Source organism: Serinus canaria, chromosome 1, assembly GCF_022539315.1.
Source record: "Serinus canaria isolate serCan28SL12 chromosome 1, serCan2020, whole genome shotgun sequence".
Taxonomy (NCBI): domain Eukaryota; kingdom Metazoa; phylum Chordata; class Aves; order Passeriformes; family Fringillidae; genus Serinus; species Serinus canaria.
In genome coordinates, this window is record NC_066313.1 from 112,055,862 (window position 1) to 112,071,634 (window position 15,773).

At 43.8% G+C, this 15,773-nt stretch overlaps 1 protein-coding gene across 1 annotated transcript in view; it reads left to right on the forward strand.

Moving 5' to 3' along the window:
• The first annotated feature begins 2,269 nt into the window (after positions 1 to 2,269).
• Positions 2,270 to 15,773, forward strand: part of KCNJ6 (potassium inwardly rectifying channel subfamily J member 6) — a 40,553-nt gene continuing 27,049 nt past the window's right edge. The window contains exon 1 of the mRNA XM_050974138.1: positions 2,270 to 3,197. Within this exon, the coding sequence (XP_050830095.1) occupies positions 2,270 to 3,197 (928 nt within the window). The remainder of the gene's footprint in view (positions 3,198 to 15,773) is intronic.

Below are 15,773 nucleotides of genomic sequence, written 5' to 3' on the forward strand. Positions count from 1 at the left end.
GGAAAGCACCAGTAAAAATTTGCTGTCTGAATTAAAGGTGCTCCAAGTACCTCCACAGGAAATAAACACTGCATGGTAAGGAGGAGTGGTGTGGTGGGAGGGCAGCCCTGGGTGTCCCCTCAGCACCTGGGTCCCCTCCCAGGATAATTTCTGGTCAGAGATGCTCAGACAGGGAGGTCTGGGACATGATTCCCTTTCACAGCAGGGCCAGGAGTCAGGAACATTCTCTAAACCAACAGGATTCTCCCACTCCTGGTCTCTGTGTCCATGCCAGCCTCTGACTGGGAAGGGAAAGCAAATTATTCATAATGCCTGAAAGATAATGAACCCCGTTATATCAGCATTAGTAGTTTAACATAAAGCCTCAAAAGCCAGAGCCTTCAGAGGTTGTTCATAATTATTTGAGGATTCTGTTGCTGCAGTGATGTGATAACTCCTGTGGACTGGAATTTCCTTAGGCACAACGGAGAGCTGAGCATAAAATGTGAAGCCTTAACTTCAAATTTCCTGGCTTTGGCTTAAGTCTGCCTCACAAAGGCCCTGCAATGCCTTTTGATTGTGTTTTGTCATGCATTGCCCAGCATCAGGGATAATGCAAGCTGTCACTGACTGGGGGAGTTCATTCAGAACTGAGGGCCCTGGGACACTGCTCCCAGTGCTGCCACTGCCATCAGCCCTGATAAGGCTCTCCTGAGACACACAGCAAGCTGAAAAGGTGACAGGATGGGGGGCACGGCCTTAAAACATGGAATTGCTCTCAGATTCTGTGCCACTGTAGGGCTTTGAGACTTTCTTTGAAAGAGGAGCAGGTCAGGAGGAGAGACAACCCCTTTTTCCCCCTGGATATTTCTATAAAACTCTGCAAGAGTCTGTGATCTTTCTCTACAGGGATGAACCTGCACATCATGAAAAAGCTGCAGGTGCTGCAGCAGATCCAGCTGCACAGGATCTGCTGCACAGGACACGTTTCTAGGAGTGAAAAAGGCTTCTAGAGCCACACTGACCCAACTGAGAGCAACACTCCATAAAGAATGGTGCAAAATCACAGCAGTGCTGCTTTTTAGATGGGATATTGGGAAGAAATCCTTCCCTGTGAGAGTAATGAGGCCCTGGCACCGGGTGCCCAGAGAAGCTGTGACTGCCCCATCCCTGGAAGTGTCCAAGGCCAGGTTGGATAGGTCTTGGAGCAACCTGGGCTAGTGGAAGGTGTCCCTGTCCATGGCACAAGGTGGGGACTGGGTGATTTTAAGGCCCCTTCCCACCCAAACCATTCTGAAATTCTCTATTCAAAGTCAAGCACCTGGGCAGACCCTCCGGAAGACTTCTCCCTTTACAGTCTGGCAGAAGAATGACAGCAGCTAGCCAGAAGAGAAGGAATTAGGAATTCAAGAGCTGAAAACCCTGCAGGAAGAAGCCCCAGAAAACAGAAGGATTTCAGCTGAAAACAACAATTACCCCCGACCTCACCATTTGCTCCATGCTAAACACATTCGATTAAAGCACTCTCCTCCTCAGTGCACTCTTTTTTTCTCTGGCACACAACCATAACAAAGCTATTTATCTCTGAAGGCTGGGAAACTAAAAAAAAGGCCCAGATCATTAGAGGACAAGGTACACTGGAATTAAAGGCCAGAGGCACAGTGAATTCAAGTGAAATCTGAAGTACCGTAGGTTTTACGTTGCTGGGAGAAGGACACACAATTCCTTGTCTCATTATCAGCAAGACATTGATTTTCTGTGGAAGTGTGCTTGAATTGCTCTTGATAGATATTACAACTTTCCTTCAACAAGAAGAGGATTGTTTCTTTCTAAAAACTGTTGGCTTTTATTATTTTTAATCCTCCTTGTGCTTATTTAATACTTTCCCCACAGCAATGCAATTGATGGGAAAAAATAGCTCAGCAATAGCTCATTTTCTCTGCTCACCCCCAAGTGAATCCATTGCCTCATTTATATCTTTTATCTCCGTAAGATCTTTGTTGGTGCATAAAAAATTTCATTCATTAAACTGCAAAGGGGCGAGGGGGGAAGGAATATCTGCTTAAACCCATCTTGTGGGATTTAAATATGGGTGTGGGTAGGATGACCTGATAAGAAACAAGAGTTTGCTTTAATTTTATTTCTCTGTAGCAATAAAATGAGGGTGCTTGGCATCTGATTAGCAAAGAACAAGGATGATCATTTTATTGATCAACACAGGAAAGGGTTTTGTGTTGACTTAGAGCAATAACAAGAGGGATAATGACTTTTCCATGTATTTTTGTTTTCCATGGCAGCCAACGTCCTGGAAGAAGACTCAATGGAGCAGGACATCGAGAGCCCTGTCACAATCCATCAACCAAAGTTGCCCAAACAAGCGAGAGAGGATCTGCCAAAAAACATCAGCAAAGAATGTGCCAAGAGGAAAATCCAGAGGTACGTTCGGAAAGATGGGAAATGCAACGTCCACCACGGGAATGTCAGAGAGACTTACCGGTACTTGACTGACATCTTCACCACCCTGGTGGATCTCAAGTGGAGGTTCAACCTGCTGATCTTTGTCATGGTTTACACGGTGACCTGGCTCTTCTTCGGCATGATCTGGTGGCTCATTGCCTACATGCGAGGGGACATGGATCACATAGGGGACAGCACGTGGACCCCCTGCGTCAGCAACCTCAATGGGTTTGTCTCAGCCTTTTTATTCTCAATCGAGACCGAAACCACCATTGGGTACGGTTACCGGGTCATCACGGACAAGTGTCCCGAGGGAATTATCCTGCTTTTAGTGCAGTCTGTCCTAGGTTCTATCGTCAACGCCTTCATGGTTGGCTGCATGTTTGTGAAAATATCCCAACCCAAGAAGAGGGCGGAAACCTTGGTTTTTTCTACAAACGCAGTCATTTCCATGCGGGATGGAAAGCTGTGTCTGATGTTCCGAGTAGGAGACCTTAGGAATTCACACATTGTAGAGGCATCAATACGAGCCAAGTTGATCAAATCCAAACAGACAAAGGAGGGGGAATTTATACCACTCAACCAGACAGATATCAACGTAGGTTATTACACAGGGGATGATCGTCTCTTTTTGGTTTCACCACTGATCATCAGCCATGAGATTAACCAGCAGAGTCCTTTCTGGGAGATTTCCAAAGCCCAGTTGCCCAAAGAGGAGCTAGAAATTGTTGTAATCCTAGAAGGAATGGTGGAGGCAACAGGTAACATTTCTTATACTTTGTATGAGGTAAATGCTTTAATTTTAGCAAGGAAAATCAGTGGTTTTGCTTCGTTTTAAAGGAATCACTTCCACGGTCGTTACGTTTGAAAAAGGCGTCCGTTCTCTGGTGAGCCTCAAAATTAAAAGCATGCCCAGTTTAATTGTCTGCTCCATCTTGCCTAACGGAATTAGTGTTGTTTCTGCTCTGTTTGGAAAATGGGAGAGCATCTCTCATTTTCTAAATTTTTCACAGCATGTCACCCAGTTATTTGTCATTCTATCGCAGGAGCAGCTCAACCACAGGGACTTTGCGGGATAAAAATGCTTAGGGGAAAAAAACAAAAAAAAAAATTCAATGCAAAAAACTCTGTTTGTGATTAACGTGGAAGCACCGTGGTCCTGCTGCTTCCAATCACCCCTGGGTATCTGCAGAACAACTGCCAGCCCTGTGGCATTCTGGATCCAGTAGGAAGTGATGATGTGTTCAGTTCTCTCTCTTTTTTTTTGGTTTTTTTGCCTGCTCGTTTTCCTTGGTTTTTGTTTTAACTTGTAACGTGGGGCTTGTTCCGCTCTAGCTCACAAAAGGTCTCGTCTGATTTGGTGTTTCACTGGGGCCCCCACAGGAGTGCACAGAGCACTGGAAGCTGGGATGTACAAACAAGGAATGTTGTGTCACCGGAGTCTTGTGGAGGTGCTGGGTGGTTGTTCCCTGCAATTATGCAGCAGAACAGCAGAAATCACTTGGTGCAGGGGAAAAAAGTGCTTGAAATCCACAGCAAATGCACCACTAAAATAAGGTTTCTTTTTTGTATTAAAGCCAGAATTATAGGAGGGTACTTTTATCTGTGTTTTAGAAGATGGAGGTGTTTTTTTCCTGTTAATAACAGCCTCAATGCCTGAAATGAGTAAATATAATCAACACATGGGAATGGCTATTATCAAATGAAGATTTGATGTGCTTGGGGGAGGAGAACGCACTGATTATAGAAATAAAAGAATGAGATTTGCCATTTTCCCCCACAACTGCAGCAAAACCCAGGGAAGTTTGAGCACGTGGATTCCACAGCTCTGACAGAGGCACAACCTTTCCAACCCTGACTCATGTTTTGCAACTGGAGCCAGGAAATAAAGAGCAGTCTCTTACTAGAACATGTGTGTGTGTTTCACACATCTATTATGTGGTGTCAGAAGAAAACTGCATTTGTCACCATATAATAAACGTGTGAGACAAAAATGGAGCAGGGAAAAAAAAAAAAAACCAACAAAAAACTGAAAGGAACTTGGCAGGGAGTTTGAAGTGGTAAATGCAAGGCTTCCAGATTTTCCAGGAAGGAGGTGGTAATGAGGAGAAATCAAGATGAAATGTTTAGCGCTCCTGATCTCTGCAGCAGGCATGGAGATTTCAAACATCTGCATCACCTTTGGGTGAGACAATGAGGAAATTGCTGTTTGTTCCCTGAAACCCTCCTGAGATCTCAGAACTGCAGCTGAAGGAACTCCACATCCCAAGGGGGTGGGGGATATTTTCAGGTTTGCTGAACAGAGCATTTTCCAGCAAAGGGATTGGCAAGTAGTGGCAGAATAAAAAATGTCTCACCATACCACCTACAAGATCAAAAGACAGAATATTTCTGCAGTGCAGCAAATGTGGATTGGTTGGTTTAGAGTCTCATCTCTCTCAGTTTGTCACCCCCCCTTTCCTCACCTCATTTTCACCCCTGCACACCCCAGGGCTCTGTCCCAGGGGTGTTCTTTGCTGCTCTGGCCTGAGCACCTCTCCCACTCAGCCACCAGCAGCCTCCCCTGCAGCACAAAACCCCTCAGACTGCTTGGGCTGGCAGGGTTTGAGATAAAATCACATTTGTCATTATCTCAAACCTTTCCCGTCCTTATCATGAGAAGAACTGAATGCAGTGATCTGGAAAACCATGGAAGATATCCAGGATGAAAGAGTTTCCCCTGCACTGGATGGGTCCATTTCCCATTTCAGGCTGTTCTGTTTGGGTAGAGTCTCCTGCTGAGTGAGATATGAGCAGAGGGCATCAAATAATGTCAGAATTACCAGCACAATTTCTAAAACATATTTGTGAGGAAGAAGCTTCTTGTGCTGGGCTTTGACCCCTTGCATTGTTATTTTTGTTGAAGGTACAATCAGGCCAACTTTCCACCAACACTAGGAATTTTCACTCTTTTAATTTACAAATATTTACACAAATTTACGCAAATATTACAAAAAATTATATTTATTTCCATCCTGGCAATCACAGAAAGCCAATCTAGGCAGTCAAATATTCACCTTTCCTTCCTCCACCTGCTGCAGGGTGAGAGCAGGGAAAGAAGCTGCTCACAGCAGCAGAGCCCAACCCTGCACTCCTGCCAGCAGAGTTATGGAAACTGAAACTATAAAAGCTGAAGGCAGGAAAATGTGATGTCACCTACAGCAGTGTCCTCGTTTGGTGTCATTGCTGAGGGATCCAAACCAGACTGAGGTCAGCAGGTTGCGTCACCCATCAGAAAAGCCACTCCCAAATTTGAGCAGGGAAAACAATCCTTTATTTTTTTTTTCAGAGCTTCCCCACTCAGATCTAGCTTCAATGAGAAATAAAATGGGAAATGATAAGGGTAAAGCTTTGCTAATATTGTTATTAATTATTGATTCTGCTTTAATTTGACTCAACGGGTAAATACATTTATAATGACTTCCACCCTAAGTGCTCCAAAATCACATTTCTCTGTTGTATGAAACACAATTTTTATGGATTCTCATGGAAGTTCTGCATTGCGTGTTAGGACAGGAAATGAAGGATAATGAATGCTCTTAAATGACATTAAAATAATGAACCAAATTAAAATTCAGCAGAAAGTTCAAGTCAAGGAGCCCTTGATTCCCCATGGGAGCATTGCCATAACTTCCTGAGATGCAAAAAGAAGTGGATGTGTCTTTTCTAAGGTACATAACAAAATATTATCCCAGACACAATCCCTACACCTTGGTTATTCCCATTCTTTCTACCATGAAAATCACTTCGAGGGAGAATCCTCAGCAAGGCATTTTCTAGAAACATGAAGTCAATCTGACTCCTTCATCCAGCACCATCAAAACTCAAAATAAGGTTGATTTTAAAAAATGTTTGCTATGGATCCCTTCAATATGCATTTTTTTCTTGATTTATTTACAGCAATATTCAAAAATATCTCTTTGGATTTGAAGGCTAAAACTTTTGCAAAGATTTAACTCAGTGCTTTTCCTGGTGGTGGTGCACATCTCTCCAGTGTCCAAAAACATTGATTTTGGGACAGCAAAAGCACATTAGGCTGCTGTGGCACCACTGGGGAGCCTGGGGGAGTGGGGGGAAAAAAATCCAACCAAACCTCACTGCAGCTGGAGGACACATCTGGTATTTCCACATTCTGCAGCCCCATTTCCCAGAGTTTTAAATGTAAAATAATCTAGAGTTAGGAATATCTTATGATAACTGAATCCTAGCCATGGGCTTAAAAAGCTTAAACAGTTTCTCACCTGGTGAAATCTATTTCCAAGGGAAGCCTTATCATCACAGGCAAAGTAGGTATTTTTAAAAATTAAGCAAATGTATAATTCTGATAAGGAAATAGACCCATAAGCAGGAAAGGAAAGCCTTTTAAATTTGGAAGGTGTAGTGGGAAGGTCAGGCAGTGAACAAGAGCAAGAGAAACTGAGAGAAAGAAACTCAGAGAGAGGGGAAAAAAGAATGGGAGGGAGGGGAAATGGTGAGAAAGAGGAAAATTCTGAACAGGACTTGTGAAGTTGTATCTGGCCAGTTGGTGACACTCTGGCAATTCCCTCTGCCTAAAAATAAACATTTGAGCATTGAACAGTTCCAGGGAAAGAAAATGATCTGCACAGTTGTGGCTGTCAAAAAAAAAAAAAAAAAAAAAAAAAACAACAAGCAACAAAGCCAGGCAGAGAACTCCAGGTTCAGAGGGATAATTTTACAAATAAACTCAGAAAAGGGTTCATTTATAATTCTGACACTGGGGCAGCCTTGAGAGCAGCATCTGCAGGAGGTTTTACAGCCACAGAAACAACCACATTTGCCAGCTGTGGAAAACGTGTGTGCAAAGCAATAAAATGTTCACTTGGATGGTTATTTATCCAGCAAACAGCGTTATCCACCAGACAAATATTGTATAAAGCTGTTCCCCTCTTCACTCCAGCCCCTTGGCCTGACTGGTTTATTGTGGGTTTGATTTCTCTGGGGTGAAATGTTGTATTTACCCCTTAGCCTTGCACAGTCCTAGCACACATCTCCCTCTGGTATGGATTTAAGCAGTTCCAACCCTTCAAAACCCCTCAGCAGACTTTGCTCTCTCTCCAAATAAAAATGGCTGGGGTTAGAGTTTCTCACTTGAATTTTCTACTGCTCTTCAAGGAAGAAATATTTATCCTCTCCAGCTGCTTCTTGAGGGCATGCAGGTGACAGGAAGAAAAACACCAGGATTTCTCCCACCTGAGTGTTTCTGCAAGACAAAGAACAAAAGTGGGTTTCCTTGTGCTGCAGGATGTGACTGAAATGCAGCTTGAGCAGGGTCAGGGACAAGTGGCTTCTGCTCCAAACTGGGTCATCTTCATTCCAGAAATGATCAGAACACAAGGGCTCTCCAGTCTGCAGCTTTCCTTTCTATTTTTAAGGGTTTTAACATCTCCTGCTGCTGGGTGCTAGACTTGGACAAGGTTTAACTTCTCACACATCCCCACTTCCCTGGAGCTGCCAGCAATTCCTTTCATTCCCATCCCATTTTGATTTTACTGAGTCTAACCAAGCATTCCATTGTTATTTATTCTCACACAGAAAATTACAGGCATTGGCAGGAGAGGAGTTCTAAATGCCAGCAGGGAAAGGAATTCCCATCTCCCTGGCATCTTTCCTTCAGGAGGATTTCTCTACAGGTGGAAAAGATGGGTTTCATTGCTGGAGAGGATTGCAAGACTTAAAGGAGGCAATTACAATTTCACAATAGTCAAAACTATGAGGAATAGCAAGAAATCAGGGAGCAGTGTTTGTGGGAAATAGAAAGGAGATGCTGATGAGGAGTGTTTCAACTAAAATGTTGCTGTATCTCACTTTCAGGGAAAAGGGATTACACATCTGTTGAACAGCTTTATTCTCTGGGGGGTGCTGTACTTTGCCTGTTATGAATGTTTGAGAATGGCTTTTTGTCCACCTCTCACACCTTTCTCACCAATTAATTCCTCAGCTCTTCACAGCTCCAGCTGCTCCCTCAGCCCTAAATGTTCAAATATAATATTCAGATTCTAGCAGTAACTCATACCAAAAGGTAAGATCTCTAAAAGACAGCTATTCAGGGATTACCTAACAGATCAGATGTTATGAAATAATTCTGTGCTGACCACATGTCAGACTTGCACAAGAAGAGCTTCATTTTGCACCTCCTGTCTTTGCAATCCCTCCAAGATCTCTCTGGGCATGGACAAAGGGCAGGTCCCTGCTCTTTCCACACTCCCACCACCCTCCCCTGCCAACATTGTTCCTTCCTAAACCAGGGCCAAGCACAGAGAGCTGCCCCAAAGTCCTGGTTTTGCTCATCCCTGCTGAGCCTACACAGGCTGCTCCCTGCAGGGCTCGTGATCTCCATGGCCAGAGCAGTGACAGGATCCCAAAATTTCCTTTAACTGGCCCTGGTTCTGTTTTCCAAGCAGAAAGGCACAGTGGGAAGCTGGGCTGGCACCCTCCTCATTGACCAGCAGAGTCTTCCTAAAATACTGTGATTCCAGATGCTAAAACTCTTCTTAAAATCTGTGATTCCAGACACATAAACTCTTCCTAAAATCCTCTGATTCCAGACTCTAAAACTCTTCATAAAATCTGTGATTCCAGATGCTTAAAGTCTTCCTAAAATCCTGTTATTCCAGACACTTAAACTCTGCCTAAAATCGTGTGATTCCAGACACTTCCACACTTCCTAAAATCCTGTCATTCCAGATACATAAACTTTCTTAAAATCCTCTGATTCCAGACACTTAAACTCTTCCTAAAATCCTCTGATTCCAGACACATAAATCCTTCTTAAAACCCCATGATTTCAGACACTTAAACTCTTCTTCCTAAATTCCTGTCATTTCAGACACATAAACGTTCTTAAAATCCTCTGATTCCAGACACTTAAACTCTTCCTAAATTCCTGTGATCCTAGACACTTAAACTCATCCTAGTTTCCTCTGATTCCAGACACCTAAACTCTTCCTAAAATCCTGGGATTCCAGACACCTAAATTCTTAAAATCCCATGATTCCAGACACTTGAACTCTTCTTAAAATCTGTGATTCCAGATACATAAATTTTTCCTAAAATCCTGTGATTCCAGACACTTCCACACTTCCTAAAATCCTGTCATTCCAGACACATAAATTCTTCCTAAAATCCTCTGATTCCAGACACATAAATCCTTCTTAAAACCAGATGATTTCAGATACTTAAACTCTTCTTCCTAAAATCCTGTCATTCCAGACACATAAACTTTCTTAAAATCCTCTGTTCCAGACACTTGAACTCTTCCTAAAATCCTGGGATTCCAGACAAATGCTTCTTAAAATCCTGTGATTCCAGACACCTAAACTCTTAAAATCCCATGATTCCAGACACTTAAACTCTTCTTAAAATCCTGTGATTTCAGACACCTAAACTCCTCTTAAAATCCTCTGATTCCAGACACCTAAACTCTTCCTAAAATCCTGGGATTCCAGACACTTAAACTCTTCCTAAAATCCTGTCATTCCAGACACTTAAGCTCTTCCTAAAATCCTGGGATTACAGACAAACGCTTCTTAAAATCCCATGATTCCAGACACTTGAACTCTTCTTAAAATCTGTGATTTCAGACACCTAAAAAAATTTCTCTTCTTAAAATCTGTGATTTCAGACACCTAAAAAAATTTCTCTTCCTAAAATCTGTGATTTCAGACACCTCCTCTTAAAATCCTGTGATTCCAGACCCTTAACCTCTTCCCAGAATCCTGTGATTGCAGACCCTTCAACTCCTCTGCACCCAGGCTAATCTCAAGGCAGTGTCCCAGCAGTTCCAGCCCAGAGCACGGCCCTGCAGAGCTGTTCCTGCTCAGCCCTTGGAGCTCCAGACCCAGCTCAGACCCCAGGGAAGGACAGGAGGGACCAGTGCCCGTGTCCCCCGCAGTCCCAGCTGGCAGAGCAAAGGGAGGATGCTGTGCAGAGGGCAGCCCAGCCTTAGCCAGGTCAGAGCAGTCCCCAGGCAGGATTAGCTCACTGAACATGTCCCACCTGCTCTCTGAGTGCAGAAGTGATTCCTGAGCCCCTCAGAGATGTGCTGGGGGCCACTGGAGTGCCTTTTCCATTCCAGAGCTCTTCCCAAGATGACACCAGGAACTTGAGCGTGCTCAGCTTGCTCCAGGTGCAATGTAAATAAAAAGGGTCAGCACTGAAATATTTTCCTGGAAAAGGAAATATTTTGCTGGTATTTCTAATTTTAGATTTTCATTGTTGGTCATCTGGGGTTGTTACCTGCCTGGAGATGCTGCTGGTGAAATCCCAGCATGGATTTGAGTCAGGGCAGGGTCTCACCCCTGGAATTTTGCTGGAATGAACTGACTCTTTCAGGCTGATTGCCTTGTTTGCTCAGCTTGATTTCCACATATGAAGTCTGTCTGGGTAGCCTGCAGTCCAAAACCCTGGGAAGTATTTTTGGTGAACTCTGCTCCTTCCCATGTTTCTAAAAGATCTTTTCACTTCTCCCCTTGGTGCTTATCTACTTCCAGCTGCATAATGTTCTTTCCTCCTGCCTCCCTGAATGGTAATGAAGGAAAAATGAAGGATTTTAAGAAAGGTTTAAGTGTCTGGAATCACAGGATTTTAAGAAGAATTTAAGTGTCTGGAATCACAGGATTTTAAGAAGAATTTAAGTGTCTGGAATCACAGGATTTTAAGAATTTAAGTGTCTGGAATCCCAGGATTTTAAGAAAGGTTTAAGTGTCTGGAATCACAGGATTTTAAGAAGATTTTAAGTGTCTGGAATCACTTTGCATTACACTCCCTGACAAGCAGAAGGCCCCTCTAAAATGACAAATATTTACATCTGTTTCTAAGGAATGTGAGCAGAAAGATTATCCACCTCCAGCAGAAAGTTTTCACCAAATTGAACAGAGCAGCTGCTGTAAAGCCAAAAGTGACCTAAAAGTTGAAAGAATGAGCAAAGTGAATTAAACCAGAAATTCAAACTCAGCAGTTGATAGATTGAAAAGAACAAGGCCATGGACTGCAAATACACCTCTGGCTGCATAAAGGACATGAAAAAAATACAGAAAATTCAGGAGTTTAAATTTTTTATCCTAGAAAGCAGCTGCCAGCACTAAAAACTCCCATCGTGGCACAGTTCTTGGGATTCCCAAAACCTCTGAAAAAAGTCCTCAGGGGATTGAAGGAAAAAGAAATCACAAAGAATTGCAGTGATCTCAGTGGTCTCAATCACAGCATTCCAAGGAAAACCAGACAAAGTTTGGATTCCCTGCTGTGCCCTTGCTCGCTCACTCCCTTTCCTGCATTCCCAATATTCCCAAGAATGATGTAAAGAAAGTCCCAATTCTCTCCAGGTTTTCTTTTCTTCCTGATTTTGGCCATTTTCCTTAGTTGGGATTTCTGTAGAATGGCATAAACCTTTAGCTTGAAAAAAAAATGGGATTTTAATAAATACAGGATTGTTGAATATGAGATATCCCATTCTTACACTTAGACCAGAAAGAAACCAGATTTAACAAAACATTCAAAACAAAGCAAAAAGGAAGGAGATCTCCAAAACCAAAATTCCAGTGCTCATGAGGAACATGATTGAGATACCTGAGGAATGCTGAAATTTGATTTAGAAAAATGAATTCAGAGGGAATATCTGGCTGAATTCCATGAACCTCCCAGAAGTGAGGAGTGAGGAGTGAGGAGGGTACCTCACACTCTGAGGAATTTCTCCCATCAGTTTGAATTTACAAAGTGATGAACTGGACAAATAATTTCCACTGATCAGGATTTATCTCCCACCAGGAGCAAAGGGAGGTCAGAGCAGCCCAAATTTCTTCTGGAGGACACTCCAGAGCAGAGGCCAGGGAAGCCAAAGCTCCAGGGATTTGTCAGGGAATTCAGGGATGTAAGAAACAGAGTTGGAAGAGGGTGAGGCTATCCAAGAGGATATCAGGGTGTGCCTGATATCACACAAGGGGATAGAAATCCCCTTGTGGATTTCCCCAAGGTGGCTCCTCCTTGTTTTATTTATGGCTGTGAAGAACTGAATGGCTTTGAAAACTTCATAGCCCAGCTCAGAGCTTTCATTGCTCTCCTCTGTCACCCCTGAAGAAATTGTGGTTTATGCAGCTTTGGCATCTTTTGCCCCTCTGGAGGCTGAGATGAGTGTCCAGCATGGATTGGCCATGGATTGCCTGCTCCTCTCTCCTTGGGGCAGGCTCCCTGTGATTCCAGCTGCCAGCAAAAACCCAGCTACAAACAACTGCTGGGTTGTCATTATTATTATTATTATTATTATTATTATTATTATTATTATTATTATTATTATTATTATTATTATTATTAATAATAATAATAATAATAATAATAATAATAATAATAATAATAATAATAATAATTTTATTATTATCATTCTCATCATCACAACTGTGTCTAACAGGACATTCCAGACTTTTTGAGGAGAGCCTTAAGCACCATCAAGGTTGACAACTTCAATTCCACATTTCTGACTGGTGCAGACCAATGTGAACTGGGGAGAGGGAGAGAGAGAGAGAGAGGGGGACTTCCCCTAAAAAAAATAAAATAATTCCATCTGATTGTGGCAGAGCTGCCAGACACCACCAGAACAAAAAAAGATTAAAAGATTTATGGTCAGCCACTCCAATTAAATTGTGCTGGCACTTTTTTTAACCAGCCATTAGCTTCTCTTTTTTTCCATTTTTTTTTTCTTTTTTTTTTTTGCAACCTTGCATAAGTATTAATTTATTACACTTAGATCCCCAGAGTGGGGGGAAACCCCCATCCATTTTCATAGTTCTCCAATTCTGTTTCCATTAATCTCCTTTTCCAGGGGGCAAGACAACAAATTAGCCACTTTTTCAGATATTAAGTGCAGCAATGAGTCTCCAGCTGCCAATAGGGCTGTGACAGATGCCGTGAAAAAGTGCAGAAGAGTCCAAAGCCAAAGGTTTTGAGGCAGTCAAAGGTTCTTGTCTGGCCAAAAATCTGCTTCAAAGGCAGCAGCCCCAACTCCAGTGTGAAGCTGGGAAGGGGAGGAGGTTTTGCTTTGCGTTTTAAGGAAAGTGCTCTTCTCCCCCCATGAGTCAAGGGCTGAATCTCCTCCTTTAGACATTCCCATCAGGGCTTGATCCCAACTAAATCAGCATTTTAAACCCCTCATAATTAGTCAAGATCCAAGGTTTGAGACATAAAACATGAATTTTAACCTTGCTACATCTTCCCTTACCCTCCAAAGGGATATAAAATACCCATCAAGCATTCAAAAGCCACCAGTGACAGAAATTCAGCCCCAAACCATCCCCTCCCAGCGTGGATCCAAGGTTTCATGCACAGCTCTAATCCAAAGCCCTCCCAAAGCTGTGGAGCAGGACTCAGTCTCAGGTGGCCTCTGAATGAGGACCCTAAAGGACTGGATTGAGCTGTGCAGAGCCTGTCAGCTCCTTAATGGTCTCAGAGAAGAAGCAATTAAGGCTCTAATTAAGAGGCAAATGGAAGGTTAGAAGCAGATGAATGTTTATAATCCAAAGTACCCACACTGGAAGTTTTGGCTTTGCAAGATCTGAGGTGACTTCAGAGCCATGGGAGGAGGAAGGGTGGATCCATGCAGGGTGTCCTTCCCTCAGGAGATCTGTCCTGGATGGATGGAAAGAGCCATTCCACAAGGACAGACCCAACAAACCTGGAATATTTCAGTGTACAAACTGTTCCATGGCAAATAGAGGCACTGGAATGGACAACAATTCTCAGTTTGTGGGAGTTCTCCTTCCTTTTTTGCCCTTCCTCGGGTTCTGAGTTCATCCTTCCCACCACACCTTCCATCCATCATCTGTGGTTTGATGCTTAATCTGTCATCAAGAAAGGAACCAAAAGCCAAAATTCCAGCAGGTGCAGCAGGTCCATTACAAACATGGGCTAAGAATTCCATTGGAAAGGTGACAGAACTGGAGCAGGTATTTCTGAAAACACAGATCTCAGAGATTCAGATTCTCTGTCTTTATGGCAGCCAAGACATTTATCACATCTCTCCTAAACCTCTTTCCATTAGATTCTGTAAATATCACACCCAGCAGAACAGAGTAACATGGTAAGAAAAATAAAAATTAAAACATTTCCAGGAGTTCCCCTGGAATTTTTTTGTGCAGATTAAATTCCTTCACTTCCTTCTAGCAGGACCCAGGAGACAGAGAATCCTAATATTTCAAAGTAGTCTTCTGAAGAGCCTCTGATGCTGGAAAGGACCTCTGAGAGGGAAAAGACACCAGTCAAGCTTTACTGATGCCTCCAAAGGGGCCAGAGCCCAAAGCACAGAAAGCTTTAAATATTCAGAGCAGTTTCTGTCCAGCACCTTCTCCCCAAGGGCTGCACCACAGCCAGGGCACGAGGGGCTGGTGCTGCTGACCCCTCCTTCTTCAGGCAGCTCTGATTTCCAGCTGTACCCACTGGGACATGGAAACAGCCTGAGGGCAGCACAGAATGAGCCTGATCATCCTTTAGGGGCTGAAACAAATCCCCAGGGATGCAACAGCAGCCAAGGCAGAGGTGAAAATTCTGGGCTGATTTGCACCAAGTAAAGGGGAGCTGTGGGACTGAGGAAAAATGGGAAAGAGTTTAAAATAAAAGAGGAGGAGAATAGGGTTAGATGGGATCTTGGCAATGAGAAATTGTTCCCTGGCAGGGTGGGAACAATTCCTCATTCCCAAGAGGAATTTCCAAGGGCTGGGATGGAATTTCCAGAGCAGCTTGCAGGGCCTGGAGGAGCCCCAGGAAAGCTGGAGAGAGACAATTCCCAGGGGATGCAGGGACAGCAGCCAGGGAATGGCTCCCAGTGCCAGAGGGCAGGGCTGGGTGGGATCTTGGCAATGAGGAATTGTTCCCTGGCAGGGTGGGCAGGGCTGGGATGGAATTCCATCCCTGGATCCCTGGCAGTGCCCAAGGCCAGGCTGGACACTGGGGCTGGAGCACCTGGCACAGTGGGAGGTGTCCCTGCCATGGCAGGGGTGGCACTGGGTGACCTTCAGAGCCTCTTCCAACCCAAACCATTCCATGACTGTACAATATTTTATTAATATCACCTGTGCCAGGTTACCAGGCCCTTCTCTCCTCCCTCAGCACACCCTCAGTATCCCACAGGCACCTGGGAGAGGGGAGGACACCAAAATCTGGGCACTGTTCTTCAGGGATGCAGGAGGGACCCCCATGGAATCCCCAGAACTCCAGGAAGTGCTGAGGCAGCTGGAGTAGCATCCTTCAGCCTCATTCCCCAAAACTGCAGGGGGTATCAGCATCCCCAGGCAGGG